This window comes from Phragmites australis, chromosome 21 (assembly GCF_958298935.1).
Source record: "Phragmites australis chromosome 21, lpPhrAust1.1, whole genome shotgun sequence".
In the NCBI taxonomy this organism is placed as follows: Eukaryota; Viridiplantae; Streptophyta; class Magnoliopsida; order Poales; family Poaceae; genus Phragmites; species Phragmites australis.
In genome coordinates this window covers 12,458,564-12,486,436 of record NC_084941.1, presented here as the reverse complement: position 1 = coordinate 12,486,436, position 27,873 = coordinate 12,458,564, and the positions used below count along the sequence as shown (strand labels likewise).

The following is a 27,873-nucleotide window of genomic DNA, read 5'->3' as shown; positions in this document are numbered from 1 at the left end:
GCTGAGCATAAAAGACCTGCAGGATTAATTCAATCCTTAGAAATCCCATAATGGAAATGGGAACATATCACTATGGACTTCGTTGTTGGGTTGCCTCGTTCACCTTGAGGCAGAGATGCTATTTGGGTTATCGTGGATAGGCTTACCAAATCCGCACATTTCATCCCCATGAAGACAACCAGTTCGGCACATGATTTGGCTCCCTTGTATATCAGGGAAATAGTGAGGTTGCATGGTGTGCCAAAATCGATCATTTCAGATCGAGATTCCAAATTTGTATCTCAGTTTTGGCAGAGTTTGCAAAGTGCCTTGGGCACAAAACTTTCTCTTAGCACAGCCTTCCATCCTCAGACGGATGGTCAGTCAGAGCGGATCATTCAGACTTTGGAGGACATGCTTCGTGCTTGTGTCCTATCTTGGAAAGACAATTGGGAAGATCATCTAGCCCTAGCAGAATTTGCTTATAATAATAGCTATCAAGCTAGTATTCGGATGGCTCCTTTTGAGGCCTTGTATGGCCGAAGGTGTGTTTCCCCTTTGTGTTGCGATTCTGTTGGAGAGAGATCACTACTTGGTCCAGATTTGCTTCAGCAAACATCAGAAAAGGTATACCAAATATGTCAGAACCTGTTGGCTGCTCAAAGTCGACAGAAGAGCTATGCAGATATCCAGAGACGAGACCTAGAATTTACAGTTGGCGACTATGTTCTTCTCAGAGTGTCGCCAACCAAAGGTGTTGTACGTTTTGGTATCTCTGGAAAACTTAACCCGAGGTACATTGGCCCATTTCTAATCACAGCCCGAGTAGGCAGTTTGGCATACCGTCTTGAATTACCAGACTCAATGAGTGGAGTACATAATGTCTTCCATGTTTCTATGCTAAGAAAATATCTGAGAGACCCTGAGCATAAAATTGATGTTGAATTAATCATGATAGAGAAAGACCTGACTGTAAAGTGCCACCCAGTACAAATTTTGGATTCCTCAGAGTGAGTCATGAGAAGGAGAACTATCAAGTTTGTGAGAGTCCTTTGGACAAATCAATCAGAACGAGAAGCAACTTGGGAACTTGAAGAACAAATACGCAAGAAGTATCCTGAGCTCTTTGAGACTAGTGAGTTATAAGTTTTGAAATATTTTACCTCCATTCCATAGTTTCCATGGAAGCGGCAGAATTAGGGGACGAATTCCTTTAAGGGGGGAGACTGTAATACCGAATTTTTGAGAGAGAGAAAAAAAGGGATTTGACCAAAAATTGACTTTTTGATCCGTTGCTCGTATGGACGATCGGAGACCGTGGTTGCGTTCATCTCGTCGAGATGAACCCATTTTGCTATTCATATGTCCGTTCCGAGCACTTTGTGACCCGTAGCAAGCCCAATAAATTTAGACCGTTGTTTTTTTTTAAAAAAAAAGATAAATACCGGATGGATCAGCCCTCAACCCGATCCATCCAGACACCTCTCACGTTTCTCTCTCTCTCTCTCTCTCTCTCTCTCTCTCTCTCTCCCCCCCCCCCCCCCGTCGCCGCATGTCCACGTGCGTCGTGGGCTGCTGCCTCTGCGCCGTCCGCCGGTCGAGCCCAGCCTACCATCGCCGTCCTGCTCGCCGCACGTCTGTGCGTCACGCCGCGTGCTGCCACGCTGCCGTCCATCGTCCCGCCGGTGCCACCGCCTACGCGTCGCCGTCCACTCGCCCACCGGCCACCGGCCGCTGCCACTTACCACCGTCGCGCTGCGCTGCGCAGCCGCTGCCTCATCGTCGCCGTCGCGCCACGCACTGTCGTGCTGCACCGCGCACCGCTACCGACCGGTAGTCGCCGTTTCTCTCTGTGCCGTGCTCTCTCTCTCCCCCCGTGTGTTTATGTGTTAACCGAAATAGAGAGGGAAAGCAAGAACCAACAACGAAGAAAGACAGGGAAGAAAGAAAAGGAAAGAGGAAGAAGAGAGGAAAAAAAAGAGAGAGAAGGAAAGAAAAGAAAGAGAAAAGAAAAGGAGAAGAGAAAAGAAAAGAAAAGAAAAGAGAAGAGGAAGGAAAGGAAAGGAAAAGAGGGAAAAGTTGGAAAATTCGTAATTTGGTCAGATTCCTCGTCGATTCTTTCGAAGGTGATTTCTCAGAAAATCCTAGACATTTATGGTTAGATTAAATCAATCAATTCCTGTCGTATCATTTCATGTGATCAATAGTCCGATTCGTTTCGATAATCGTTATTGATCCGAAGATACGACATCCGAGTTGAAACATTCATTTCTTTCAACGGAGCAAAGTCTAATTAGTGAGAACTTTGATTCGACTCTGAATTGGAGATAGTGTATCATTTCATATGATACGGTTTTCTGTTCGGTTTTCCGAAATATAGGCGTATATGCGACGTTTTCAGGCGTAGGAATGATGCTTCATATTTTATGTGTTTTAAATGTGTTTTAGTGCTAATAATATACCTGTGCAGGTGGTAATACTTCCGGACGTACCTAATCGAAATTTCTTCGTCGCTTTTGTTAAAAGACAAGTAACGTGGAGTTGTAATTCAATGCTATGTTTATATTCATGTCTTACTTCTTTCACAGATAAAATTGAAATATCTGATATTTTCCAATTTATTCATATGATGAATGATGTCATATTTAATGAATTAAATCAATGTCATTTCATTGATTTTGTTTATATCGCTGGTATCATGAACTAGTAGTAGTGATACTCATCAAAAAGATTCAACAAAAGGAAATTAAGAATTGACGTCAATTCACATGCATACATATGCATTTATACACTTCATATGGTGATAAAAGCCGATCAGTGCCATCGTGCGTGATTCGTACCGGTACATGGAGTTACATGAGAGGTTGGCATCGTCCAGCTCTCAAATGGAGTTGCATCATGGTATTCATACATTTATATGATATCTGAAGAATACAGAATTCTGGAAGTTAAATGCCATAATTTGTGGGAGACCGTGTTCGAGTCTGTCATTACTTTCTCGACAAATATTCTGAAAGGATATTCTCTTTAAAACCATATGTTTTTTTACGCTGTGAGAAGAATGATTAATTCCCAAATACTCTTGAATCGGGTGAGATATGTTTATATTCATAACTGTTACTTACTGAGCTCGTCTCACCTCCCCCCCCCCCTATTAAATCTTTTACAGGTATGTTTAGAATGTTGATGTGCATTTTGGGGATGGAACTTGGTAGTTGCACGCACTACCTCATCACGATATCGATAACTCAACCGGTGTTTAGAAATTATGCTTTTGGCGGTCTGTCGTTCGTTTTATATTAAGTTTCGCGCTTGAAAAAAGCTGTTTTGTATATGTTGTGGTAAGACGCTGGTAGGGTCGTGAAAATTTCTATATGTTGTTTATATCATATATTATCTGCCTGTGATCTTTTTTGTGGTCAGTTATACCGCTCCTATAGAGGAAATACTCTCAACATTTTTCATATTCGAATAAATATGCTTAGTTGTAAAGTAGGGTGTTACAAAACGCCTGTGTGTTACCACCCGTATGTGATGATGTTTTGTGCAGTAGTGATAGGAGAAACAATAATTTTCTAACTCTACCGCATATTCCAACCTTAGATTTATTTATCAGCTTGTCGTCAAGGTTTTGTCAAAGATAGCCAGCCCCCTTCTATACTTGGTCCACAAACTTGCCAATGAACTAGGAGGGAGGATAACCCAACATGATCTTGATCCCGCCCCTATCTCCTCGATTTGCATTCAATTTTTTCAATCTATTGGTACACATGCACAGAGATTGATAATAAGGGACAACTATATGGAAATAAATATCATGACATTCCACTATTGTTTGGTTTAAGATGGCGGTTCATGTTCTTCATGGTTCTTTCTGTCGATGTAAGAAGTATGAGCAACCTCGCCGTCAAATCAAACCAAAGTCGCAAACCAAGGAAAGGGCAATTTCACATCAGTCGCATGCAAGAGCTAGATACTCCTCCGTTTACAAATGTAAATCGTTTTAGATTTGTGCATAAGGATTAAGAAAGTAGATCAAATGACTTTGTAACCCTTCATTTATTCTGCACTGAAAAAGATAACTCATTTATTTGTAAGAGTGGTAGTATTTATTAAACAAGGGCAAGACGGGAACAAAAGAGAAAAAAATACATAAGAAGTTCGAGAATAACTTATATTTAAAAAATAATTAAATAAACTAAAACGATCTACATTTACAACCAGATATAGTAACATATTAGAACTCACCACTCTCGGGACACCCGCTTCGTGCCAGCACGCATGGGAATGCTCGGCTAGGATGACACAATCACATTCCGAGGCAACATACAGAGCGTTAAATAATGAACCAGACAAGTTTTGCTTCGCTCTACTCATACATGGTTCTATTCTGTTATTTCCAGAAATACGATACCGACAAAAGAGAGAAATGCATAAATACCTAGTTTTTCGACAACGAATTAGCGTTCCTACCTTTGTTAGATTAGTTTTGTCGGCTTATTGTTGGTTTTTTGTCGGCATGAGAGAAAAGGCCCTTTTAATTCTACAACTTCCCTGTATTTGCCAATCGAGTGCGAGGGAGGACGAACATGTGATAATTCACATTTCCACTCTGATCCACCAAATGTATTCATCTTCGAGGAACGTGTTTAACCTCTTGATTTTTGAGATATATGCTTGTTACTTCAAATAATAAAATTGTATTGATATGACGTGAAAGTTCAATAATCTACTAATATTAATTATTTTCATGTGACAAAGCTAGATGCTTAAATTTATATCAAACTCTAGGACGACATTGATTTCGGACCATATTTACTTTATGGTATGCCAGACAGTCGATAGCTTTGCTGGAAAAAAAAAAGTATATTGAAAGATTTCTCTATTAAACTAGAACTGGAATTAAAAGCCTACCTGCGTACGCAACCTGGTAATTAAACTTGTGGATTCCAGTGATATCTTCTTAAAGAAGGAATAGAGAACACGGTGCTTACCATGCTAGTACAGAGGTTGGAAGAAACGTCACACTAGCCATAAATTTTTTCATGGCTAACGCATGCGATAGAATGAACTGTACAAGAACAAAATGTTGAAAATTGCAAGGGGACAAAACAAATTCTGGTGGTTAATTGTGACAAGTGAGAGGTAGGCACGGACATGGAGCAAAGCTGTTGCATGGCGATCGAGTGGATGGCGAGGGAAGGAGCACGTGAAATCCGAGGGCCTGGGTTGGAAATGTGAAATTCTGATTTTTTAAGCTAAATTTTTCTGGTTAACTTTTTTTTAAAAAAAATCGAAGCCATCTTTTCTCGAGCAAATTTTTTCTTATACATATTTTTCTCGTGCAATTTTTTAAATGGAAAGACGTTCGAGAATTGTTTTTCCAAAAAAGAAAAGCACGGGAGGGCTATCCGAGATTAGTTAGTTTGGGTCTGGCGCGCGCTGATTAGTGGTGCGCAGTAGAGGGCGCGGGGAAGAAGCGGCGACCGGCGGGAGAGGCCGGCCGGCTAGAGGCCTAGAGCCACTGACGTACATATGCACTGCTCTTCTTCCCTATTTTGCGCTGCGGGTTATTTTAGAGTTCTCTACTCTCTGTCTCTCTTTCTCTCAATTGTGGGCTAATTTTAGATTGTGCTTAATTTTTAGAGTTCTCTACTCTCTCTCTCTCTCTTTCTCTTAATTGTGGGCTAATTTTAGATTGTGCTTAATGTACCTGTGCGTTTCTCATATCTTAAGGTAGTTTTTTAGCTAGAATGAACATGAATTAATGGAAGTTTGTTATTACTAGCTTTGTAGTGTGGTCGGGAGAGCGTGGTTAATTGCGAATTAAACGCTCGGTCGGGGTAACAAATTGTGCTGTGCAAGTCTGGGCAAAGCAATGTTATAATCTTATTCTAGAAAATATGTTAGTGGGCATTCAACGTTCACTTAACAGCACAAGCTGAAAATTAAACATTTGATCATTATTTTTGTAAGAAAAATATTTCATCGTTTTGATAATTTAATAATGAGGACTTGAAGTTAATTACCACTAGGTTATAAATCGCTTTAATTTCACAAGATAACAATATTTGGATCTCGATCCCTACTTCGACCAAAAGAGAAGAACTTTCGATCATGCATTAGGTAACAACACATTATTATTCTCTATAACACTTCTACATTATTTCCATGAGAACATCAACAGTTGAAAATGATACAGCTCCAGAACACTGAGGTATCAGGTTACGAGCCCTCAATCGCAGGGCAGATAACTAGTAAAAGAATTCTTCGGGGCTCACTCCAAAGAATTCTCAAACAGAGATAACCCTAAATCATTTGGAGCATTATCTTCTACCTACCTAAAAGCGCGTGGCTTTCTCGATCAGGCGTTGAGCCACGTCTGCAAGAATTCGTGGGCCGTCAGATCGGGATCGGTCGGTGAGCGCCTCGTTGAGCGTTTCAGGAAGCCTCGGGAATCCTATCGTCTTCGTCCCTGTCCCCGCACAAATGGTAACGCCGGTGCGCTTGCTGCTCCACCCAAGCTCACAACCGACTTCCCCAAACACTGAATCCGACCTCCCCAAACCTCAAATCCTCTTGAGATCCGCGTGAAAATTAGTTGTACGATCGGAGTTAGATAATAACACAAGGTATAGATTCTCAAGTGTCATATCCGTTTATAGAGTACAGATGCAAGGGGCAACAAACAGATCGGCGGCGTAGAGACGCGATGTTATTGCGCGACGCCTGCAGGAGCTCCCTCCCGGAGATCACCACCTGCATCAGCACGAATCGCCCCTCCCCGACCGACCGTATCGGCGGCGGAAATGACGGCGGCCGCTTGTCCTCCTCCTTCCCGGCCTTCCGCGGTGCCAGCGCCGTCCTTGATCATGTCATCGGCGTCCACGGTGCTCTCGGAGCCGAGCCCCTTGGTACAGCGCAGCATGGATGCGGAGCTCTTCTTCATGGAGAAGCTCGCGCTCCTCTTCATGGACCCTGCGCCGCTCGCAGGCTTGGGCCTCAGGAGTGCGTGCAGCGATGAGTCGTCCTTGCTCTTATCGGCCTCAGCGATGTCGAGCCACGACGCCGTGTGCGGAGGAGGACGAAGCACCGGCGCCAGCGCAAGCTGCGGCAGGACGGCTCGATCGGACTGCTTCTCTTGGAAGTGGAGCTCGCCGAAGATCTCGGTGAAGGACGCCGGATCTATGGGCTTCTTGCAGTGGACGTGGTGGTTACACGCCGACAGGGCCTCCAGCAGCGTTGGGTTCGCCGGCAATGGATTCTCGAATAGACACCTCTGCCTGCCATCCTCCACCATCTGCATAACCATCAACTGCTTCTCCCTTGCGCTGTGTGCTACAACTGAGCTTGCCCGTGCAATTTTACAAACAAGCAACAGAAGTGAACAAAAGTTTCAGTTTCTATGCATCTCGACCCGTGGGATAGCCACTAGTATTGAACATATGTCATATACAGATCGAGACAGCTCCAGCAGATTTTCGTTTCCCAATAACAAATCAAACGAGGCATTGCTTCACAAACTATACTGAATATCATAGGTATGGCCGCACTTCTTCAGAAATTATTGGTGTTATTTCAACCATTGATAGTGACTAACTATAATTCTGTAACAGGTGTGTAGCTGCAAAAGGGGAGGGTGCTCCTGAGTACGAAAAGTTTGCCAAATACTACAGATCACTCTGCCCAAGTGAATGGCTATGCATTCTTGCTCTAGTCTCTATTTTTTATTTATTTATTGCTGCTGCCTCTTCAGTTTGTTCCGCGATAGTAAGGCAGTCATTTCTATGGTATATGATCCTAAGATACTCATCCACACTGATCTTCCTACTAGCCATGTATAATCTGAAGAGTTCCATTAGACGATGAAATCTGTCTGTTTTATAATGTATAATTGCTACCTTTTGATAGCCCAAAATTTTGGGGTTTCAAGATTATTATCTGATATAATGCTCTAGCCATGCATCTTTGAGTAAGCCAAAGCATTCCTGTGGTTAGAGCAAACTCCTTGACATTGGGTCACCTGATCTTTTTATCTGGCATTTCAGAAAGCCTATCTATAATAAACTTTTCTCATACTTCATTGATTCTATCATTTAGCTCATATTGCTACCATAGTAAATGATCTGTGTGGGTATGATCTTAAGATGATATATTATGTGCAATGTTTTCTACAATGCCTGCTTAAACTGTTGACTGTTGAGGATAAGTGATCTGCGTTGAACTTGATTTGTTTCCTGTTGTTGAGCGCCTGCTATTTCGTTTGTTAGTATAGCATATATGGCCCCTATTACAGTGTTATACCCACTCTTAAAATTCTCCCATGCTCAACTTGATGACATGGCTGCAATTTATGCAGATTGAACATTGGAACTAGCAACGTGATACCAAACACTCCGAAATAAAAATGTTTTCTAATCATACTTACATGCTTCATGGACCATCTGCCACTACATTGATTGTTTTAGAATGTGACTATTTTTTTACTAAGCTTTATCAAACAATAAACATAATCCAACATAATATATTTTTATTCAAAATATTATACACTTATTGCACGCTACTACCTTAGCGACGGGCTATTTGGCATGCCAAAGACGCGCTATTTTCTAGTAAGTCATTAATTCTCATCAATGTTCTCCTCAAGAACCTAAACTCTAAATCCTGAATGTCCTCAGAGCCCAAGCCATGAGGCAGCAAGCTCATGTTTTGCACCCTTGCTGGCGGCGACATTGTCCTCCGGCGCCGGTGATGCTGTCACCATGTGGTAAGGACCGGTGGTGCTGGTCCCTACCAATCCCGAACCGTGAGGCAGCAAGCTCATCTTTTGCCGGCGGCGGCGTCCTCCGGCGCCGGTGATGGGTTGGTGGTGCTACTCCTGCAAATACATGCACGTATGTTATATATCAACTGTTCTGCCTAAACAGTTTCGAGCTTTTAATGTCGAAAGAAATCAGAAGATAATACAAAACTGATACTGAATCAGATGTGGGCGATCTCTGTCCTCACCTGTGCTTCCTCTTCTGGAGGAACCTCTACACAGACGCCTTCCTCGCAATGGGTGGTTGGTCGAGCCCCTCCGATGGCTCAGAGGCTACTGGCTTCTCCAGCACAACTGGAGCTCCCTTCTCCGGCGCCTGAGCGGTAGACCAAGACCCGGCTAGCTGTATCAGCTCCTTGGCCTTGTCCGTCGGGAAGTTCTCGAACATGAACGCCCGCCCCTCATAGATGATGGTCAGCGGCGTCGTTGCCTCCGGGCTGCATGCAATAGATCGAAGCACCCTCGCCTTCAAATTAAATGAACCCAAGACCAAGGCGCGTAATTTCTCATGGGTCGTGGTCCTCGTGGATGCCGCGTCGTCCGTACATCTAAGGCAAAGAGCTCGCATACAGATCAAACTAACCGTTCCTGGGACGCCAGCGAATGGCCGGCGCGCGCGCACGGGGAAGAGCTGCATGGTCCTGCCGTCCGTTTCCTCAGCCTCCTCCGTTGCTGACAGCGGCGGCACCTGGAAAAGGCCGGCGAGGTCGGCGAGCTTATGGTGCTGGTTCTGGTTCTTTCTGTAGCATCGAGAGTAGCGATTAGAGGACGTGAATAGAAGTCTTATTAGATTTCTTATAAAATTGATGGTCTTCTACTATTTGATCACATAATGCATATCTAACAGAGAATCCTAACAAAATGCAATACAAACATAAAGCAGAAAAATTAGACCTACCTAGAAAGTCCGAAGACTCCAGAGATGGGACTGAGAGTCCGGAGTTACCGAGAAAAATCAAAAATGAAACTTGAAGTTTCAACAAAAGGTAGGTCCCATGATTGAAATCGAACACTAGATTTCACAGCAACTTAATTGAACACTAGGTTCCACAGCAATTTAATCCATAACTTTGCAGAAAATGTATAACACCATGATCTACAACTTACATTTTGGTGGGTCACAACTCAAAGGTCTAAAAACCTCTGAATCATTCCTCGAACAGGGACTGTTTAACTGAAACTGCAGCAGCAAATTGCAACAGGGCATATCTCACAAACAATAGAGGCTATGATAGAGAACTCTATATGAATAGAAAGATAATTCCATGCCCTACAACATTGTAGCTATGACAATTTTGAGGAAATATAGCTAAGGTCATCGAATCAACTGCCAAAGCAGCATTGCTCAAACTGAATTTTTTGAACTAAAACAGAACATACTCTTGAATTCAGACAGTCATATCTCCTAAACTATATGAGTAAAAACTCTGAAATTTTGTCAGAAAATAGGTATAGACATTATCTATAACTTTCTAGTTGACAGTTTTTGCAGGAAAATGCATCTGTGTCGTTGAAACATCAGGAACATGCGCACTGCTCAAACTGCCTACATGCGGAACACTCAATTTGACATCTACTGCCAAAACCCTTCTCTAATTACTCCCCAAACACAAACTACAGACAAAAATCATCCCCAAATTCATGAATAATAGAAGGAGGGTTTCATACCTAGGGTTCTTAGGAAAAAACAGTGGATATCACGAGAAAAAACACTAGGGAAACATCTCCTCCTTCAATTCCTGCTCTTCCCTTTCTTCTTCCCTTAATTTCCCTTCTTCTTGTCCCCTTGCTGCAGATCAAAGAGGGACCGGATCATCTAACTTCGCAAGAGCAAAGTTAGAGAGGAACAATAATATGTGTTTGCGTGAACAGGGATGTGCAGTCAAAAAAATATTGTACTAAAAATTATTGTACAACAAAATACTATAGCGATTGGTCAAAGCCTTATATTTTAGATCGTATGGCTGAGAATGACTCAAAGTCAGGTACTGTTGTCCTCTGATGTTCTCCAGCAAAGTCAGAGGATCTCGTTCCATCAAAGAGAGGGGGAAGGAGGACGTCCAAGAACAGAGTGTGGAAGGGGTGTTGGCCAGGGGGTGAGGGGAAAGTGGGGCTGCTAGGGAAGGGGTGGCTATAGTTAGGGGGAGCGGCTTAGGCTGGTGGGATGTTCTGATGGCTAACCCAGGTAGTTCTGGATCTATTTATAAAAATATTTTCTAGCATTTCACTATAAATAAAAATAAATTTTAACTCACCTGATTCACCAGAAACTGAGGGAACAAAATGACACCTGACGATTTTCAGAAAAAACATCATTCTACTTCTCAGGCGTTACACCCATGGAATCATACCTTCCAAAAGAGCAGAATATGGGGAAGGAAATCAAACCCTCTGTCAGAATGGCAGCTCCTGGTCATGTCCAGACTCCAGAGTCATCGCATGCATGCATGTATGGAATATGCTTAGCACATATGCTTAATTTGTTTCCTCCCAGTTCTCATTCTGACGCTTTGCTTTACTCTCGTCTGAAGAATTCTTTCCTAACTCGCTTTCTTAGACCTGCAGCTACAGTCGGCGACCCTGACGGATGGGGTTGATTAAGCTTCACCAAATCATGAGTTCTCGCTGTATTGATGGTGGAAAAAAAAGAGAACCTTGTCCAGTCACATTGTACGCCATCATAGGCTCATTTGCCCTTCGTCCTTCTCTCCAGACCAACCATGGCATATGCTGTGAAATATTCCCAAACGTACTACTGCTAAGATCACACCACCTCAGGTAGTTGCCATTTGCCGACCCAAAACACAATCATTTATCCATCAGATCGATATATATATACACACTTTTTTCCTTTTTCTTTTACTAGTAGCTGCAAGTTGGAGTGAGAAACCAGTTGGAGAAGATGAAGTTTGGGAAGAGGCTGAAGAAGCAGTTGGAGGAGAGCCTCCCGGAATGGAGGGACAAGTTCCTGGTGTACAACAGAGAAACAAATTGTCCAAATAGATTCACCAGCCAAAGCCCATTTCAACTCTAACTCTAACTCCTCCAAACATTAAACTATTTTTGAAGTACTTTAATTTTGGTGTGACCTTATCCTATTGCCTGTTGCCTCCTCACCAGAGATAGCAATGGGTCAAATCAGGTACGGACAAAGTAGATCCGTGTTAACCTAAGATCTGAATTTACTTACCCGATCTGTGATTGTGAAGAACGATGAACGAACTTTTGTACCTATGTCTGTGCCGACTAGGTACTCGAAACCTGTGGGTTACCCATGAGTATATGACCAGCAACAAGCCAATAAGTCACATTCAATTATTCAAACAATCGTTACAGGAAGTAGGCAATTATAATATAGCAAATCAGCATTGTTTCTAGTTAAAAGATAGTGGAATAAGATGCTGGTCAGGAAGTTCTCTTCGTTTTTTCTGTAACACCACTGTCTCAATGTACAAAACAGAATCGACAGAAACCTAGGTGACGAAACATCATTCTTTGTGTAATCAGTGGCTCAGTGCTATGCTTCACTCCCACAGAGAAATACACTTTGTTCTCAAGCGTAATAATGGAAATCCAAATGTTTAATAGTAGTTGCATAGCATACCAATCAGACTACACTGACCTCAAATCTGAATGCCCAAATTGAATGGATCAATTCAAGATACTACATTCCAAATATCAGAGAGAGAGAGAGAGGTGAAGATGGAACCCTGATCTTTGGTGTTTTGGCATCTATGCGATTGATGGCCGGTATCCTTGGTAGTATAGGGGTAGGGTGTGACCGGGTGGGGATGACGACCAGATGGGAGTATCAGTCGGCTAGGGATGGCAACGAGATGGGGACGATGATGGGATGAGGGCAGTTGCCAGATGAGGGTGGTAGCTGGCTAAGGGTGGCATCCTACTGGAGGCGGCATCTGACTGGGGATGGTGGCGGGATGGGGACAATAGCCGGCTAGGGCCTAAGGGCGAGGCATAGCCATGTGAGCATGCGACGACTGGCGTGGAGTGTTTGTACCTCTATAGCTAGAATCTGGAGTTAGTACACAGTTTAAGTGAAGAGCTAGGGTTATAGAAAGAGATAGGTTAAATTGAAATATGTAGTATTGATCTATTAGTTTAAAATATTTAACGAATATATCTATAAATACCTAAACAAATTCTAATACTCATGTCTCATCTACAATTTTAAAGATATCGGACCCACCATATCCGTGGACAAAATCTTCAACCGTGCATGTACCAGTCGGGGCTGTACCCGAAACCCCCGGTAGGATTGCCATCCCTATGCCTCACGGACTCACCGAGAGCCAAACCAAATCTCACTCCACCCGAGCGGCGGCTTCGGCATCCGGCTCACCCGGGCAGCGCGGCGCGCGGGCGAGGCGGACAATGGATGGTCACAACTTCGTCGCCCAGAACCCGCTCGTCGTCGCCACAGGGGCTCGCCGCGGTCACTTTGCCTCTGGTACTCTCGCAGGTTCTAGGGGGCGGTGGCTCCAAGCCCTACGCCGTCGTGTCCGCGAGGGAAGCCTACCAGCGGCTGCTCGAGGAGCCGAATGCGCAGCTCGTGGACATCAGGCCGTGCGCGGGAGGCCGGCGCGCCCGACCTCCGGGAGGCCAAGATGAAGGCGGTTGCGGTGCCGTACAACGGGGAGGACAAGAAGGGCTTCTTGAAAAAGCTGGCGCTGAGGTTCAAGGACCCGGAAAACACCACGTTGATCATCCTTGACAAGTGAGGACTTCAAATCTTTGTTGGTAACTGTAATGTGCTTGATTCTTCAGTGTGACTACTTCTAATTAGTCTACGGTATGAGCTTGTATCAGAAATTAAATAACCAATTTTGCTGCATTTGATCGAAAAGAGCGAATCAAGGGATTGTTATAGTGTTAAGTCCTCAGAAATAAAATCAACTGGAAAATCATAACACATTTCTCGTCTTTTGGCGGATCAAAGACTTAAATCTGTCCTTTAATGCCTTCACAGGCTCCGTCTCTGAAGAATTTAGAAGCTAGGTTGTTGTCATAAATCCTCTAAGCTATCGATCTAGTTATGGACTTTGTTTTTGTGGGTATTATTTGTTCGCAAGTTTAGTTAGCTTGATTGCGACATATATTGTAATTATTTACATTTTTTTGTCAAACTATGCTGTCAAATTAGGGTCAATGTTTGCAGTCTGCCAAAATTTCGAGCCAAAAATTTTGAATTTTGACTGTGTTACTTTGACCAAAATTTCACCGGAATTTCATGAATTTTGGTGATTTTGCTGGAGGGCAAAAAAAAAAATGCCCGGTGCAATTTTGAACCCTGTGTACAAGCGCCTCAAGAGGCTCATCGTCTCCCCTGTTTCGTCGTGGCCGTCCTGCGGTGGCGGCGCAGCAGAGGCCGCGTTCGCGCGGCTGCTCGTCGGCGAGGTCGACAGGTTCAACGCCTTCTTCTTGGAGCAGGAGGAGGACTTCATCATACGGCACAGGGCACGTCCACTACGTTCTCCTCCGTACATACGCGCGAAAGTAATGTCAGTGCCGTGACGCTTGGGCGACTGTGCATGCAGGAGCTGCAGGAGACGGTGAAGAAGGTGCAGGAGCTTGGGCGAGGAAGGAGATCGTGGACCTGCTCGGCGAGATGGTGCTGCTGCTCAACTACAGAGCCATCAATTACACAGGTTGCTGAATTCTGCTCTGCTCGGTACACCTCTATCTGTTTGTGTTTTTGCATGCGGCTTGTAAAATCGGCCTAGATATTAGCCAGCATATGGCCAAATAAAAACACATATTAATGTAAGGCGGATTTTGTTTTGAAAAAGTCAAACTTCATACGTTTTGACCGACAATTAGTTAAATTATATGTATGTTTAGTATACAAATTTCGTTTCAATAGATTTGTGTTTCAAAGTACTTTTAATATAATGTTGATTTTATAGTAATTGATAATATATTGTAAGAGAAATTAACGGTCAAAGTTTACTTTTGATGAATTTTTCAAAACAAAATGCTATTTACATTCTTGAACGAGGAGGGAGTATTACTTTTTTATTTCTGTGGGTACGCAACCATGCCATCGATGTGTAGCTGTGTCCCAGCTTCTGATGAAATACTGACTTGTCTTTTATTGGTCTCAAAGAAAAAGACATCTTTTATTTTTCAAAAAAGAAAGGGTATAATGCTTACTTTTGAGTAGAAATTTCTCCTGGATTGAACACTTCAACTAGCAGAGAGCAGTCATAGACCATAGTCAGTCCATCAGTCAATAATAGCTGCTTCGTATGCAAAGTAAAGAGTATTAGGCTGCTTGTTTCCATTAGAAAAAGAAGAAGGTTAGGCTGCAAAATTTTCAATATGCAACAAATTGGCCATGGCCAGCATGAAGCATCACGCGTTGAGATAGGTAGTGACTAGACACAACCCGTCGGATGGCATGAGCAAATGAGCTAGTTTTTGTACCAACCTGAATAGATACGATTATACGAATAGATGGGCCTATGTCTCATTTCTGACCACCGGGGCTGATCGGTCGGTGAACTTTGCAGGGCTCGCCAAGATCCTCAAGAAGTACGACAAGCGCACCGGCCGGCTCCTCCGGCTGCCCTTCATCGAGAAGGTGCTCAGGCAGCCCTTCTTCGCGACGGAGCTCATCTCCAGGCTAGTCCACGATGGAGGCCGTGTTCGAGGCCGGCGCCAGGACGACCCCTGTGGCGGCAGCGGCTACCGAGCAGGGCATCTTCCGGAACACCGTGGCCGCGCTGGTGACCATGGGCGAGCTCCGCAGTGGGAGCTCCACGTACGGGCACTTCTCGCTGCCGCCGATGGCCACGCCGGAGCCCGACCTCCCGCGGTGCATCCAGGTCGCCGATCCCATGCGCATCTGAGACGCGGAGAGCTGCCCTCCGGTGTCTTGTTCGTACACGGGAGTTTCAGTTGTATTCATGGATACGGGCTCCTCCAAACCTCTTTCTCCCGCCTGCCCCTGCTTACGCCATATCGTTGTATGAGATGATCAATGCAGATAAATGTTAGTGAAGAATAGTTCAGCGTTCATACATGAAAAACTCATTTGCAGCAGGCTAGGAACCTTCTGAGGTTTTTTTTTCTTTCCTCCGAAAAAGAACAATTCTTAGATGAATTTGTATGTAAAATACAGTTGAAACATGCTATCTGAAACGAAGCATCGTGCTCCCTTAAAGTTGTGTGAATTTCCTCTTCTTTTCTTTTCTTTTTTTTTGTCTCTGGCGCAATTTGAATGACCGAAAATAACCGACGGAAGAAATGAGTATAAGACTATAAAAAAGGGTAGCTCAGAAAATTCCATCAATGTGCATGCTAATACTTAATACTACACATATGGAACAGTTGGAATGTTGAACAGACAAAATTTCGACTGGCCCAGGCCAGGATGCACGGACACAAAACAGCCACCCTCTACACTCAAATCATATGTGTATATCTTCTATAGTCAAACAATGCATCCATGACAGGTCACACCCCCATTTCCTCAACAGTTTACACTCAAAATCGTTAAAAGCTAGGGCGAGGACAATGCTTGCATCGATTTCCTGCAGTTTGACTGCAACTACAGAACTGGACTTCTGGAACACAACAGGCGATTGCACTGAAGAGAGCAACATCTCCAACTCTACCTGAGAAACAACAGATTGTGACTGAGTTACGACAACAGAGCTTGGGTTAAAATAAGATTCCAAATTTTACCTTCATAAACCAGTAGTCTCAGGATGCTTTTATGTTCTTTCAAGATGTTGACTTCCGTCTCACTACCAAATCATCAACTGAGTAATACTCAGCAATAAGCCGGTACATATAAGATGGACTGTGGCCCCCACTGTCAGGCAAAAGGTAACTAGATCAGGAAAAGAAACTGGATGATATGAATGGAAGTGTAGAATGTCTACAGATACAATACTAGCGTTTGGCATATGAATTTGTTAGTTCCAGATTAAACTTTGAGCCACTAGATGTAGGTTACAGTTCTTAATCAGAGTTCAGACACATGCCTGAACTATGTAACGAAAGAAATATATGAATTTGCATGGCACCAGCACTACCAGACACCAAAAAATACTGCCAAGCACAGATCCATTCTTTCAAGTTACTTGATCCCAGAAAACAAATGGAGAGAGAACTTACGTATCAGTGATGAAAAGGCTCACAAGCTTCGGTGGCACATAGTCAAATGTTGGATTCACAACATTTAAAAGGGAACTGCCATCCTGAGTGCTGAAATTCATGCAATCTGAGAACTCACCGAAGTCAAGCAAATCAGATGGCGATTTAAGTTCATTCAGCAACACCTCTGGGTTGTGTGGATACAAAGGACACAACTGCCATGCAAGAATGAAGAAATACTATTAAATTTCTAATAAGATATGCAAAACTTGGTAACAATGTAAACTTCAGAAACATATTCTACTTCAAATCATTCTAACTGATGTTTGGTGAAATGAACATTCAAATTTCAAATACAACCTATTGCTCTTTAAGCAACAACTCCCTCTGTTCTTTCCTGTCACTCTCAAATGTGTGCAGTTGACATTTTAAAATTTTGACTACTAATATACACATAAGAATTTAGATTTTTAGTATGGAAACAATATTAATAGATTTGTCATCAAAAGTACTTTGATATAATTATAGTTTTGCAAACTTTTGCCAACATGGAAAAAGTAATGGTCAAACATGTGTATTGGATGCCGGAGGCAGTATTGCAAAGGAAATTATCAGAAATTTTAAGGTATAAATTCTTTTTCTTGAGCACTTAGTGACACCTTACAAGGAAATAATGCTTTTTCGTGCCAGAGGCCTCTGGGTTAATCCCAACCAGAGTAGGGTTTAGTTCCTGGAGAGGATCAACCGATTCTTCTCTAGCTCGATATTCCAAAGAAAATCCTTCACATGAATAAAATCTAGTTGACACTAAAATATAAAGGATAGAGCAATTGATTGCTCATGATTGTACTTCTCTGAGTAAATAATAAACTCTAGCTTCCTTGCAAAAAAATAATAGAAAGGATAATAATGAATGCACTTGACGATGTATACTTATGCTACATTGCCATCATGAGTCTATCTAAGCATGATACCTACTATGGAAAATGGAAGTATCAAAGAGATTTCCGAGACTGAAATTTTTGTAGATGACAATATATGGGAAAAATAAGTTGTATCCGATTTGATGTCGAGGCAACATTTGGATAAGAAGATACTATTATCCTGGTATCACTGTAGTAGTGCAATATGACATTGACAGCAATATCATAAGTGCTTTGAGTCGTCTCTTTTAATTCATTCATGTAATAAGGACAAAGTAACAAGTGGGCTAGCGACAGGAGAATGCATCACACTATGAATGATCAAAGTATCAAAAAGCAAATTAGGGACACATGCATACATTGAAAATGAAGCACAGGTCTCAATTCTTTTTTAGCTATTTAGTATGCAAAATTTGGGGATATATATCCTAATGAAATGCATAATGTACAATAAATCAACCTTGTGACTACCAGCAACCACAACAAAGGGCACAGCGTGCCTTTGAGCAGCAAGTGCAACCATGTTCATCCCAACTGGTGCAATGACTCCACCATTTGCCATTATAGCATGCGCTCCAACTATGACCTTGAGATAAAACCAGGAGTTATATTTGTAACAAACACAAATAATTTATAAAACAACAATCACCACACGCACATACCATGTTAACTCGAGAGATCATAGCAAAAACAGCTGAATCTGTTATAACAGTAGTTTGTACCCCTTTCTCAACGAGCTCTTTTGCAAGAACATGCCCCTGATATCTGATTTAAACATCAACATTACCACAGTGAGTCGAGCAAGAGTATCATGTGCACAACAAACAAACAGGTTACAATGAAGTTCAAATAATGCACAAACCTTGGAGCACCTTCAGCAACAAATACACGAAAAGATCGCTTCTTCTCCTTTGCAGCATACAAGAACTCCTTGACAGTTTTAGAACGACCAAGCGTTAGGATCACCTCACTGTAAAAAACAATAAATAATTAGCTACAATTAGTATTTTAGTAATCAAGCAGTATATTTCAGCTGGTTCTGAGGTATTAGAGGACCTCAGAATCTAATCAAGCAGTATAATCAAGACTCAAGACCATTATGAGTTGTGCAATCTTTGATTCTTCAGATATTGGCCCACTGAACTTATAATGCTTATATGCTACTGCCTCAAATCCAAAATATATGGTTCTAAGTTTCTTATCAGTCAAACTTATTTAGCTTTGACCATCGCTATATAAAAAAATACATGGATTGACAATGTAAGATTGAGGTTAACAGATTCATCATGAAAAATACTTTCATAACATATAATTATTTTTCTTTGAAATATCATACTTTAATAGAAATTTATAGTCAAAGTGTCACCTTGGAGACTATGTCGATGTCCTAAATGACTTGTATTTTGGATTAAGAGCAAATGTTTTTTAAGCACATTACTTTTGAGCAGCAAGTATATTGCAACAGGTCACTTATGCAAATGAAGCTTTCTTAATTTCTTTACATCAAAAGATAAATAGATCATTGAGAAACTTCTTTGCGGATTGCATGAAATAACCTTTCTTCTATAATTGGATAGTATTTTTCTACCAATGGCTTTTGTACAGGTAACAGTAAACAAGATTATATATATATGTATATTTTGAACACTTTGTCCATTTGACCCATTTTAATTTTTAATTAATTGATAACTGACATTTGAAGAACTGAAGGCCACAACAAGCATTCATTTGCTGTTTGATAGTTGAGATGTGCTTTAGGATATACATGTAAAATGTATGAGTACCTATCATATGCAACAGCTCAAAAGTGTTTTTCATCATTAAAGCAACTCAGATTAAAAAAAAAAGGCAGTTGAAATTAGCTTAAAGCAATATTGCTGCATGTTAGCAAAAGCAAGATCGTACTTTTGGTGAATAAGTTCCACCGCTTGCTCAGAAATCGGCTCATAGCAATTGTCGATCTCATCAATAAGATCACCAATGGCAGCAATGACATCATGCTTCAGTTTCTTAGTTGAGCTCTTATCTCCAGCTGCTATAGTAGAATAGATGTGATTTCAGAGCAATACTAACCTTAAATATGCATAAAGGCCTACAAGGGTAACATAAATTTCAAAATCTATGCCTCTGGTATAATCATTTAAAAAACGATGTTTTTTCTAAATTATACAGGAAGGATCAAGAATACCACCAGTTCAGGTGGGATGTTGTGTAGTGAAAGAGAACACTATGAGAACATGCATTGCAAGATAACTCATGAGGACATACATTTACTTTTACCGTCTGAGTCCCCAGCTGATGACGCAGAGCGGAAAATTTCAGGATTCACAGGAATATCATCCAGAAGAGTCTGCAACGAAGGTGCACGAAGGGCATTTCTAGCATGAGCAGCAAGAACAGCAGCAGACAATGTCGGGCGATCATCATGTTCACTGTCATATTCATCATCACTGTCAACAGTAACGGAAAGACCTTCAATACCAACTGCTGTAGAAGATATATCCTCCTCTTTTATTATATGCAAAACACGTCTCACAATGTTGCCAACAGCAAGCTCTGCAAAAACAGAGTCCACATTGATTAAAAGCTAGCATTACAATTAGGAACGGAGATAGGTGAGGTATCCTCTGTCTACCGCCCGCATAGTTAAAACTTTACATCGATATACTAACTACATATTGCCCAATATACAGGAAGCTGAATTGAATATATAGCCCTGCAATCAGGATACAAACATGCTATTATGACAGCAGCCTTATTTTCTGACACCCATGCACCATCCAGCGACTGGATTACTCTACTTCCCGATTGATATCTAATTATGAGAAAATTGCATTGCAGCTCCATCAACTTGCAAGGTTGTAGCACTTTGTTCCCTAAACTTGCATTTTACTTTCCTACCTCCCTGAACTTCTAACTGTTTGTACCAGAGGTCCAATTCTATGTTTCCTAACAGATGTAGCTGAGTGTAACCCTATGATGACGAGGTGACCATGCAGGCAGCTAAGTTGCAAGAGAAAGGAAAGTGAGTCACCAAAAAGATAATCCTGCCAATCTGTTAGCTGATAATGGAGAGGACCTTGGGTGCAAAGGGACTACAAGTTGAGGGGCTGAGAAAGTGAAGTGCAACTTAAGGGACTTAAGTGGTAGAACCTCGCAAGTTAAGAGAATTGTAGTGCAATTCTCTCTCTAATTATCTATATACAGATGAAATATTGAATGTCTAGGCAAACAAGCTCATGTAAGTTCTAATAGTATATTGGTGTTTAGGCTGGACATTCATGCCGTCATTCCTCGGACCGCTACTCACTCGATTTTATTCAAGAGGATGAGTATATAACTTGTTGAAGCAAACATTTATCTAACTAAAGAGTGCATAGATGATGCCCCATCTTTATCTAAAGTTCCTAGAATCAATTTACTGATCTGGAAGCGCCCAGAGCAAAATAGTCCTTACATTATTCTAAAGAAAGACTAAAGTAAAAATAAACTTCCTACAGGGCTGGATACCGCACGGGCCCAATCCTGTCACTAGTGAACCATTCGCAGATGAACTAGACTCTCACATCGGTTTAGTTGAGATAAAACAATATGATGGTGACATTGGATATCGTTTCAGCTTCTAGGTGTTTTTCCTACTGGCGGATATGTCACACATGGCTCCTCGTGTCATCACGATGCTTCAACAGCCTAGCAATGTTGTCATTGTGATTTGACATTGTCATCATAGGTCGCAAGATTCTAGGAGGCTATGTCTTATAGGCGTATGAACTCTTCTTCCCGCTTCCTTGCAACCTTCGCCTCATGTTCATATTCTGCAGCCTGTCCTATCCACTTGTGTCACTGGGAGATAATTTTTTGGCATCGTGTCTATAGGTGTTTCCAAGCAGGGGACATCCAGCTGCCGCAAATAGAAGCGTGCCTCTACTTCAACTGAATCAAAAGTCTATGTGGTACTTGGATCCTTAAGAAGAGGAACCACTCCTATTTACGACAACTAGATGTTGCCTGCTCAAAGGTGATAGCTGGATTTAGGGCATGTTTGTTTGGGTCATGACTTTGCCAAAAGCTTCTTCTGGATAATGGCCCTGGAGAAGCTGCTTTTCTAAAAGTTGCTTATGTAAATGTTGTGTCCATTTCGCAATCCTGCTTTTAGATGGTCTGGCTGATGGCTTTTCAGCTGAATGAAATGTGCAATGTTTGTAATGCCCATGACTGTTTGGAGTGAATGTATTTGTTTCTGTAAACTGTTTTTTAGTGCCAGTTGATAATATTTGTATAGAATACTCTATCTTGACAACATCTCTCAAAGCACTATCTTGAATAAAGTTGTGAAGAGCCATGCATGCTATGATAATCTTTTATTGTTTCCGCATTGGATAACTTGGCAACTTCAAAAATATTCTTCACTGCATCTTCGAAACACCGAAAGATTGGAATGGTTAACAATTAAAATCATGAACATAAAGCTCCTCGTAAATTATCGTCCCTAGCCTTTGCTGTCTATTACAAATTTACAATAATCAGGCCATGTGAAGGAGTTGTTCGTTCTGTTAGATTTAAAATGTTATTATGCATCCTTCTGATTGTCATTTCCATGTAGTCCAGTCCAAAACTACATTCTTGTCTACAAGGTGGTATATTCTGATAAAAAGTATTATTTAAGGTCTAATCCTTCTTATCATCATTTTTTCCTGATAAATGTGTCTAATCCAAGATCCAACAACTGGTTACGGTCCCTTCAGTTCAGGTCTCTAGATTGCTTCTGCAACACACCATGAGAAAGCGCATCGGAAGAATGAAAGTTTCCATTTTTTATCATTACCGGAGACTAGAATCGATCATAAAATTCCAAAAAAAAAATCTTTTAAAATTACAGCACAAATAAGAGGAAGAAATCCGAGAAAAACCGATGAGCACCCTCAGAACATGGATATGAAGAGTATCAACAGATTGATAGTTTTTCAGAGAAGGCTGAAACTTAAATCATGCGCAGTCATCGGGACTGACAAGGCTGAAAGAAAGCCAGATTTGCGAAGATTTGGAAGATGATCCAGATCCCACTTTGTGATAATAATAAGACTCGTCAATGATGTAACTTAGGCCAGTACTTTAAAATCACAGGTCTTCACAGGGATCATCCAAATTCTTCCCGATCAATCCAGTGGGGGGAAAATCATAATTGAGGCAGAACAAATAATCAGGAGACAAGAAAAAAAAAAAGAGCAGATTGACAGGGATTTCCTTAGTTCAAGCATTCAAAAGAAAAGAAAACCATAAACGAAAGAGCAAAAGAACCAAATCTAAAAGCAAGAGAGCCTAATCTAGTAGGGTGCGCGTAGATGAATCAACAAGGAAGGAGGACTTCCAAGTTCCGCCAGCAGCTAGGTCAATTCAGCTGTGGAGAGGCTAGGTTCCACGGGCGGCGTCGACGGGTGGCAAGTTGCGGCGACGGCCGGTGGCGACGGCGTCTGACCGAAACCATAGTCACCCGTGAGTTTGCCTTACGGGAGAGAGCGATGCCCGGTTCAGGGGATGCTCGAATGGATGTGAAATTGAGAGAGTTGAGATATAGGAGTGGCAGTGGTAGGTAAATACAAGCCAACCTTAGGGGCACTCTCGTATCCACAGCCAGCGAAAGCTAGAGAAGCTTCCCGGACCGAGCTTCTAGATTCCAATACAAATGTGGCTTTTGTGGGTGGCTAGCTTATGAGAAGCCACTTCCAAAAGCGACTGTTTATTTGGGCTTTCGGTTTCTAGGGGCAAGAAGGCAGAAAAAAACCCAAACAAACAAGGCCTTAAGCTCGCCAAGGATGGGTGTGCTAACTTGGGGGTGATACGCCAAAAATTATCTCCCAGCGATCGAACTGGAAAAGACAGGCGGCAAAATATGAACAGCAGGTGAAGGCTACAAGGAAGCAAGAAGAAGAGTTCATGTGCCTGGAGGACATAGCCACCCAGAATCTTGCGACCTATGATGACAATGTCAAAGCACAATCAGACAACATTGCTACGTTGGTGAGCACCGTGACGACACCAGGAGCATAGTAGGACATATCAGCCAGGAGAAGAAGTGCCTTGAAGCTGAAACGTCATTAGACATCGCCGTCATATTGTCTTACCTCAATTAAACCGGTGTGAAGAGGCTAGTTCATATGAGAGCAAGGATTCACTAGTCATAGGGTTAGACCTACACTCCTTGGGAAGTTGGTTTTTACTTCAGTCTTTCTTTAGAATAATGTAAGGACTCCTTTGTTTTGGGTCCCTCCGAGTTAGGAAATTAATTATAGGAATTCCAGATAAAGTTGGTGTCTCATCTATGAACCCTATGGTTAGATGAGTTTTTGCTCACCATATTGCATTCATTCCACTCAACAAGTGAGAGCAAGAAGGGATTGGATACTCCCTTTGCATACCGGATACTACGCCACTTATACTATGCTACTCATAAAGAAACTTGACCATATACTTCAAAGATGGGACTAAAATAGGCTCCAACGACAATTCTCGAATTCAAGCAATTTCTACTCTAAGAAGTTCACATTTTCATGTACTTATGTGGCTACATGCCCTCACCAGCCTGGACCTCAAGTTATTACTCGGTACATCCACTTAGGGGCAAATAGTGCATCATCAGAGCTTCGGAATAAAAAAGATGATATAATGAGACCTTACCTAGGTAAATATGTAACAAATCAAATAAAGTAGAAAAATGAACAACTTCAAATGATTTCTCTTTAAGTATGCCATGCACAAATGGGGTTAGCGCTTGGTGGCAAAACACAAAGCTCAATAGCAAGGTAATACGTCCCATTGAACTGAATCTGAGATCTCTAAGGCCATAACTGAGAACATACATAAAGCCACAAGCAATGCCACCCAAGCCATCAAATGGCACACAAATAGTTAGATGTAATAATAATTAATGGCCCCTGAAACCTACAGTTGAGAACCAACTAAATCCAATTACAGTAAATATTCCATAACTGTGGTTAAGCTAATGGATTCTAATCCCAGAAAAAAAATAGTTTTCCTAAGTAACACAACGCAAAGTAGCTTTGGTATCACCAGTGCCGACAAATACACATCCGTAAAGTGCACACATAAGAAATAGGCAAGCAATAGCGCTCATTAATAATCTGTGGACATGTTACAAATCAAGTACAGTACATGGACATCAACATATTGCAAACCCGATAAACATCGCTGGCACCGAGCGAATTTGGCATCCAATCAGCCTTCGAGAATGCAACAACACACATTGTGGAAATAAAACATGACTACAACTCAGAGAAAACCACTAGCATCTGAATTTAACAAGAACATGAATAGCATCTCAATTCAGGAAAATATATAAAAGTTGGAGCTTTTAGGGCGGAGCGTACCGATGGGGTTGGCGGCAATGAGCTGCTCCCCAACGGCGCAGACAGCGTCGGCGAGGGCGGCCGCCTGGTTGGCGCTGCCCATCCGGTGCTGCGACACCACAGACCGCAGCAGCTCCGCCGTTTGCCGCGCCACGGCGTGCGAGCCCTCCACTTTCCTGCCCCCGCGCCACCCCGAGAAACACGCACAGGCGTGAGTACACTAGAACCAGAGAACAGCCGAATCGGACGACACAGGGGAGCGGCTTACCGGCGCTTGAGCTTGAGGACGAAGTCGCTGACGAGCGCCTGCACGTCCGGCATGGCGGTGCGCGCGGCGGGGGACACCGGGAGGCGGAGGAGGGGTTTGGATTTGGGGGTCGGATCCGCGGCGAGGAGGGGTTAGGGTTTTCAGAGAGGAAAGAGGAGGGGGGAACTAACACTGACGACGCGTGGTTTTACGAAATTTACAATTAGGTCTCCGTGCTGTTTTTTTTTTTTTTTGGCAAACTTTGGGGTGAAGTGAAAAACGAATTGAATCCTCGCGGATTAGAATACAACAATGTGGAGTTCTGGACGTGCACGAATTTAGCATATACTCGGTTTATGTTTCAGCTCAGGTGCTGCAGCGCCTCCTTAATTCCTTGGCCAAGATCAGCTCACGTTACAACTGTTTCTCTCAATTGAATCCATTGGTGTACTACTATAGAAACTCCAAAGCAGACACAGGTATAGTCAAGCATAAATTGTTTCTGCTACTTGGTGACATGTAACACTACGGAACCAAGCTCTCTGGAGGTAAGTTAGCCCACTAGTAAAAGTGAAAGTAAATCGCAAAACTAATGTCAGCACTAAGCGCTGACAAAACATCAAGAGTAAGTTTTGAGGAGCGTTAAAGATGATTTGATGATTTGACTTTAAAACTTCATGTGATGGATGGAGGTGTACGTGACAGTGATAATATCATAAAGCTTACATTGAGGCTAAATAAAGTGGAGAAGATGCTGGAAGCATTGGATGATGAATGAAGAGTTAGACGAAAATATCCTTAAGGTAAGTGTGTGAGTAAGTGAGCGCATTCTAGGAATATCTAGAACTGCTTATATAAGTAAGGGGGCTGGTGTTAGAGCCTCTTGAGCCATTTGTTTCATATTTAAGATTTTATGATATATTTAGAGGAGAGGGGAGAATAGATGGTAGGCCTGGTGTATAGCCTCTTTTTGTTGTTCATGGTGGTGAGATAAGAGAATCATACATATCATATGCAATCATTCCTCTTGACTTATATTGAAGTAATGAAAGTATAAGTTTGATTAAATCAGTTGTCCCATCTCTTGTGCCTTCATTTGTGTCAAGGGTAAATCCCTGATAATGATTCCGGGGTATACTAAACAGCGGGTACGTGATCGGCGTTCTGAATGTGCCTATCGAATGTGTGTGTGTTTGTTGCTCAGGAACACCAGAGTTATCCAGGTTCAAGCCCCTCGTGAGGTAATAGCCCTACATCCTGTGTATTCTTCTTCATCCTCCCTTTTTTACAAAAGATATCCCCTTTATATTTGAGAGGGGAGAAGTCTTACAAGTGAGCCCAACCAGCAGACCCATACCTGTCTAAGAAATGATATAAGCAACCATTACAAGCCTACATTTATTATGCCTGCTCTGGGTCCCTACGATGGCCGTCCCATCCATCGGTCGCACCCCTGTTTATCGCGCACCGAAGTGACCGCCCTACCCTGTCCTGTGGCAGGCTTCCCACGCGCGCCTGCTGCGCCCCCTGTCACACCTGCGCACATGTCCCGCAATAATTAATGTCTGCGGGACGGGATAAGGTAACTCTGCGCCGACCATGCAGCCTCAGCCAGAGTGGAAAACCCTTTGGCATTAGGGTCACACCCAATAGCGAGTCACTCATCGCTAGTAGGTGTTACACTCTCCGCGCGAGTGCTGCTGCAGTTCCAGATAAGAGGCCCTCATACTCCACATTGTTATTATTAATTGGAAAAATATAATTGAACCATGTACCTGACGACGCAGGGTTTTGTGCTCATTCGTGGTCGGTGGAAACATGTCTCTCTTTAGGGACCAGTACTGCGCCTATTGCGCCTTAAAATCCTGCAAGGTAAGACAAAGATTCCCCCTTCCTATTGATGGGTGGTCGGTACCGGGGGAGGAGAGGGTTATCTTTCTGAGGTCCTAGTCTACAGCGGGGAGTGGTTGTTACCCATGTCAGAAGTGCAAAGTGTGGACCCCTCATCCGTCCTCGGGTTGAACCTGCTCGAAGAAACAACACCTCCGATTAGTTTCTGGGTACTCTTTTACATGTTCGGATCATACCTGGTCGATGGTATCGGCTTGCGCCACAGGGCTGGGTGTTTACCATTCCGACACGGTGAGCGCTCCTCCGGGTGGGGCTGCCGTTGATGAGGCCGGTTCCCCCAGGACTTGCGATCCGTGAGCCTCCGTCGGCGCCTTGAATATGGATGCCTCTGCTGCTTTTCCTTGAACCCCGAGGCCTTTGGAACCTAGTCCAATGTGCTGACTCTGAAACATATCAGGTTTGTCTGGGTTGTATCCCATGAAGAACACACAACAACTGGGATCCTCCGAGCGAGACTCATCGATCGTTGGGGATTCGAATATGGATAGCCCATAAGAAATTAACGAC

General features: G+C 42.6%; 2 protein-coding genes, 1 non-coding gene and 2 pseudogenes across 4 annotated transcripts; 1 reads left to right on the top strand and 4 right to left on the bottom strand.

Annotated features, from left to right (window-relative positions):
* Positions 1-6,621: 6,621 nt before the first annotated feature.
* On the bottom strand, positions 6,622-7,444 carry LOC133903170 (uncharacterized; annotated as a pseudogene).
* A 1,143-nt stretch (positions 7,445-8,587) lies between these two features.
* LOC133902974 (uncharacterized) lies at positions 8,588-9,577 on the bottom strand. The gene has a single exon (XM_062344302.1). The coding sequence runs from the start codon at positions 9,435-9,437 to the stop codon at positions 9,015-9,017; it is 423 nt and encodes a 140-aa protein (XP_062200286.1). The 5' UTR covers positions 9,438-9,577; the 3' UTR covers positions 8,588-9,014.
* Positions 9,578-11,582: 2,005 nt separating this feature from the next.
* LOC133903169 (SPX domain-containing protein 3-like) lies at positions 11,583-15,799 on the top strand (annotated as a pseudogene).
* Positions 15,800-16,103: 304 nt separating this feature from the next.
* LOC133903709 (uncharacterized) lies at positions 16,104-25,719 on the bottom strand. 2 transcript variants are annotated; one of them, XM_062345152.1, is made up of 10 exons: positions 25,477-25,719; positions 25,230-25,384; positions 20,113-20,400; positions 19,750-19,876; positions 18,707-18,814; positions 18,507-18,609; positions 18,305-18,430; positions 16,943-17,136; positions 16,508-16,637; positions 16,104-16,437 (listed from the first exon to the last, which is right to left on the bottom strand). In XM_062345152.1, exons 1-9 carry the CDS (start codon positions 25,527-25,529, stop codon positions 16,547-16,549), a joined length of 1,245 nt encoding a protein of 414 aa, XP_062201136.1. In that variant the 5' UTR covers positions 25,530-25,719; the 3' UTR covers positions 16,104-16,437; positions 16,508-16,546. The 2 variants fall into 2 exon arrangements, with proteins under 2 accessions (XP_062201136.1, XP_062201135.1); XM_062345151.1 differs by having other exon boundaries at positions 19,750-19,879; positions 25,477-25,718.
* Positions 22,580-22,676, bottom strand: LOC133904175 (small nucleolar RNA Z159/U59). The gene has a single exon (XR_009907410.1). It is a non-coding gene; the product is annotated as a small nucleolar RNA Z159/U59 (small nucleolar RNA).
* Positions 25,720-27,873: the final 2,154 nt, after the last annotated feature.